Source organism: Orycteropus afer, unplaced genomic scaffold (genome assembly GCF_000298275.1).
Source record: "Orycteropus afer afer isolate SDZICR_OR568_19922 unplaced genomic scaffold, OryAfe1.0 scaffold00020, whole genome shotgun sequence".
NCBI lineage: Eukaryota > Metazoa > Chordata > Mammalia > Tubulidentata > Orycteropodidae > Orycteropus > Orycteropus afer.
Window position 1 is genome coordinate 3,557,902 of NW_006921607.1, and position 3,782 is coordinate 3,561,683.

The window sequence follows — 3,782 nt, forward strand, 5'->3', positions numbered from 1 at the left end:
TGCGTCTGGAATATGAACATCTGCTCACCCGGGACCCCAAGCGCCCTCCAGGGACTGCCTTCCTCTCAGCATCCTCGGTCTTCAGAGCTGTGCAGTGGGCACTCGTTCTCTGTGGGGTTGCCCTGGGTCCCTCCCTGTTCATCAGCCTGCTGTTTAGACAGAGCTGGCTCCCAGGCTACTGGGGGAGGAGCAACATCACGGCAATGGGGGAACAGATGCCTCAAGGCTGTCAGGATGCTCAGATGCCTTTTTAAGGAACAGGGTCAACATATCCTGAGCCTTTGCTGTGTCTGTAGGATCTGGGCTGCAAAGACAGCCCCTCCTCCCACTGTGGGACTTTTTTTTTTTAATGCTCAGTGCTGCAAAACAGAATGATACAAGATTTTAAAAGAAGGCTGGCCCATTCCCTACACTTTGACAAGTACAGTGGGTGTGGCAGAGACTAAGAGCTGTGGAGCCAGGCTGCTTGGGATTCAAATCCCAGCTCCCCCCTGACCACAGACAGGTCCCCTTTCTGAGCCTCTTGTTCTCATCTGCAAAAGGGGGAGCTAAGGTCCCTCTCTCATGGTCCTTGTTATCAGGGTAGATGCCATCACGAGGACACAATGGAGCCCTGTGTTCCCTCCCCCTTTCTCGTCCAGGCCATCCTTAGGGAAGACAGCACTGTGGAAAGGGCTGGGCACTCCACTAGGGGTTAGCAGCTCTGAGTCAGGGCTGAGCCACTCGCCACTGTGATTGCTTCCGCAAGTGGCTCAGGATGGGCCTGAGGAAGGGATGTATCATCCATGAACCTCAGTGTCTCTACTGTAACATCTGTTAAATTGGGTTAAATGTGCCTTCCTTGCCTCTGTCCAGGGTTGTGGGCAACTCAGTTGCTGTATCTGGGAGGGACTCTGGCCTATATATGAAACTGAAATACCCACATTCTGACCCAGCAACACAACCCCCAGGGGACACGCTGCTTGTATAGGATGATGCAAGTGCATGTCACCCCTGGTAGCACTGTATGAACTTCCCAAGACTGGAGACAGCCTACGTATCCATCAGCAGGAGACTATAAAATATATGACGTTTCCATATGATGGCGCATTCTGCAGTCGTTAAAAACAAAGGAGGAGCTCTATATATAGACTGACTTGGCTGATACAGAATGACCCGGTTTATGTTCAAAAGAGGCTTTGCAATCACCTATGGGCCTTGGAGTCTGAGCGTGAGGGGCATATTCTCAACCTTTGGGAAACTAATGAAATGGAATAATGCTGGCTCCTGGTCAATGGTGCAGGTTCAATGAGCTTTTACTCAGCACCTACTGTGCGCCAGGCTCTTCTGTGGACAGAGTATCTAACACCACAGCAGTGAGGAACCTGGCCTAGAACCAGATCTGGGCTCTGGTCCAGATCCCATGCTAACTCACCCATCACTGTGGGCGGACCCTGTTGTCTCCTGACCTCAGGCTCCCCATCTGTGAGTGGGGGTGGGCTGGATGGTGTCTATAGGTCCTTCATGCTGATGGCCCAGGATCCAGGAGTTGAGAAGAGGATCCTGGGCCTTTGGCAGAAAACCCAAAAGAAGCATCTTCTCTGCTGCTTCAGCTGGGTTGCTCCTAAGTCACCCACGTATGGAGGCTCTTCTCTGGGATGAGGGTTCTGAGATGACAGGGCCTGGCTCAGAGCCTTCTGTGCTCAGTGGGGTGTCAGTGCTGAACCACATGGGGCTTTCCTGAGAACCCCCAGCAAAGCCAGCCCTGTCAGCATCTCCCCCAACCAGGGCTCTCAGAGCAAACAGTGAGTCTTTGCCTCTTAGGACTTTCTGCTCAGTGTGATGTTTCTGAAAACTAAAGAAAGAAACTCATGTCCCCATCTCTGCCCTGGACTGACCCTCTCCTCTTTGCAAAGAAGACAACAGAAGCTTCACGGGAGAAGAGATTTTCCCTACTATGTGCACTGCTGATTCCAAACCCTGAGAGCAAAGACTGGCACACAGTAGGTCCTCAGCAAATGTTTGCTGAGTAAGAGAAGACATTGCCGGGGAGGAATCTAGGGCAGGAGGTGAGGTGACTAGGAAGTCCCCCAAACTTTCAGCCCACTCATCTGCGGGAACCAGAAGGTAAAAGGCAAGGGTTTGGAGTCAGAGCAACTAGGTTTCTAGACTTTTCTCCACCTTTTATCAGCTGTGGGGCCTTGAGCGAATAGCATGACCTCTAGGTCTCAGCTCCCTGCTCTGTAAAAGGGGATGAAAGGTGACTGTGAATGTAAGCACCCACCACCACACCTGACACTTGGCTGTTGCTTAAAAGAACAGAGGGCATTATCACTGAGCTGCTGTCACACCAGGGGGCGGAGCCCCACAATGTACTCACCACTCACAGTCACCTGTGTCCCGACACCAGACTTAAACTCGACGTCATCAGGGGATCCTTTTGTGAACTTCACACAGAAGTAGGTGTCAGCGTCTGCTGGGGTGATGTTAGTGATGCGGATGGAAAAGTCCATGTTGCCTCTTTGTGTGGTGTCCGTAACATTTCTCACCCGGGGGAAGAGGCGAATGGGGTCTAGGCCTCCTTTGAAACTGTAGATTAACTGCCGATCTGGCCCAGTCCCCCTGAACCACTGGATGGGTCCCACGGGAACCAGAGCAGAGACAGAGCAGGACAGAGTGACCGCTTCTCCAGCTGCGACCGACACCCTCTCAGGTTGTATCACCTTCAGTTCTTCACCTGTCACTCCTGCAGGAAATACAGGGCCGTTATTCATCCAACAGGATCCTGTCTATTATCTCAGGTGTTTATCAGCAATACTTTCACTCTCTGATGCAAACCATGGGCCGGGCCTTGTGCTCAGCACATCCCATGTACAATCTCATGTAATCCTTAACACAATCTACACAGTGAGACTGCAAGACAAATGGGGAAACCGAGGAACACAATGGTTAATGAGCTGGCAGAGTGCAGGTGTGAGCGCAGCCTGAGTGAAGCCTGGAGCCCTCTCTGGAACAGCTAGGCCTAAGCTGGAAGTGTGCAGCAGCATGTGTGTGTGTGTGTGTGTGTGTGTAGGGGGCCTCACAAAGAAGCTCAGGGTCTGTTTCCATCCTGGCCCATGAAGCAGGCCCAAGCAGGAGCCGCACTCAGTGGGTGGAGGTTCATCCAGGCAGTGGAGTAGTGGAAAGATATGAGATTTGAAGTAGGAGAAGTTGGGCTGGAATCCTGGCCCGGTGGCTTATAGCCGTGTGACCCTGGGCAATCCTCAGGTGACTGAGAGGGTCAAATGTGTGCTCATGAGAGGGAGCTCTGCACACTGCCTTAGTTTGGGTCCCTTCACTGCTCCTGAGCTTAGTTTCCTCTCCTGTAAAACTGTTCCTATGACCCCATCTCTGTCCTGGAACAGGTGCAGCCAGAATGCTCCTTGGAAACAAGAATGGCCAGGCTTCATCTCACCCACTTCGATCACGTTGTCAGAAGGGACCATTCCCTGGAGAAGGATATCATGCTTGGTAAAGTGGAGGGTCAACAAAAAAGGGGAAGGCCCTCAGTGAGATGAATTGACACAGCGGCTGCAATGATGGGCTCAGGTATAGCAAGGATTATGAGGCTAGTGCAGGACCAGGCAGTGTTTCTTTGTTGTACATGGGGTTGCTGTGAGTCAGAGCCGACTTGACGGCACCTCACAACAACAACAGCAACAGGGCAGAGACAGTGTCATAAAGAAGAGTTTGGCCATTGGAGTCATCAGAGTTCATCTGAAACCTGGCTGAACGTCTTATTCCTGTGTGTATAAGTTTGTCCA

The 3,782-nt window shown here is 51.9% G+C and overlaps 1 protein-coding gene across 1 annotated transcript in view; it reads right to left on the minus strand.

Annotated features, from left to right (window-relative positions):
* Positions 1-2,717, minus strand: part of SIRPA (signal regulatory protein alpha) — a 25,138-nt gene extending 22,421 nt beyond the window's left edge. Inside the window, exon 1 of the mRNA XM_042783583.1 lies at positions 2,360-2,717. Within this exon, the coding sequence (XP_042639517.1) occupies positions 2,360-2,492 (133 nt within the window). The 5' untranslated portion in view covers positions 2,493-2,717. The remainder of the gene's footprint in view (positions 1-2,359) is intronic.
* Positions 2,718-3,782: the final 1,065 nt, after the last annotated feature.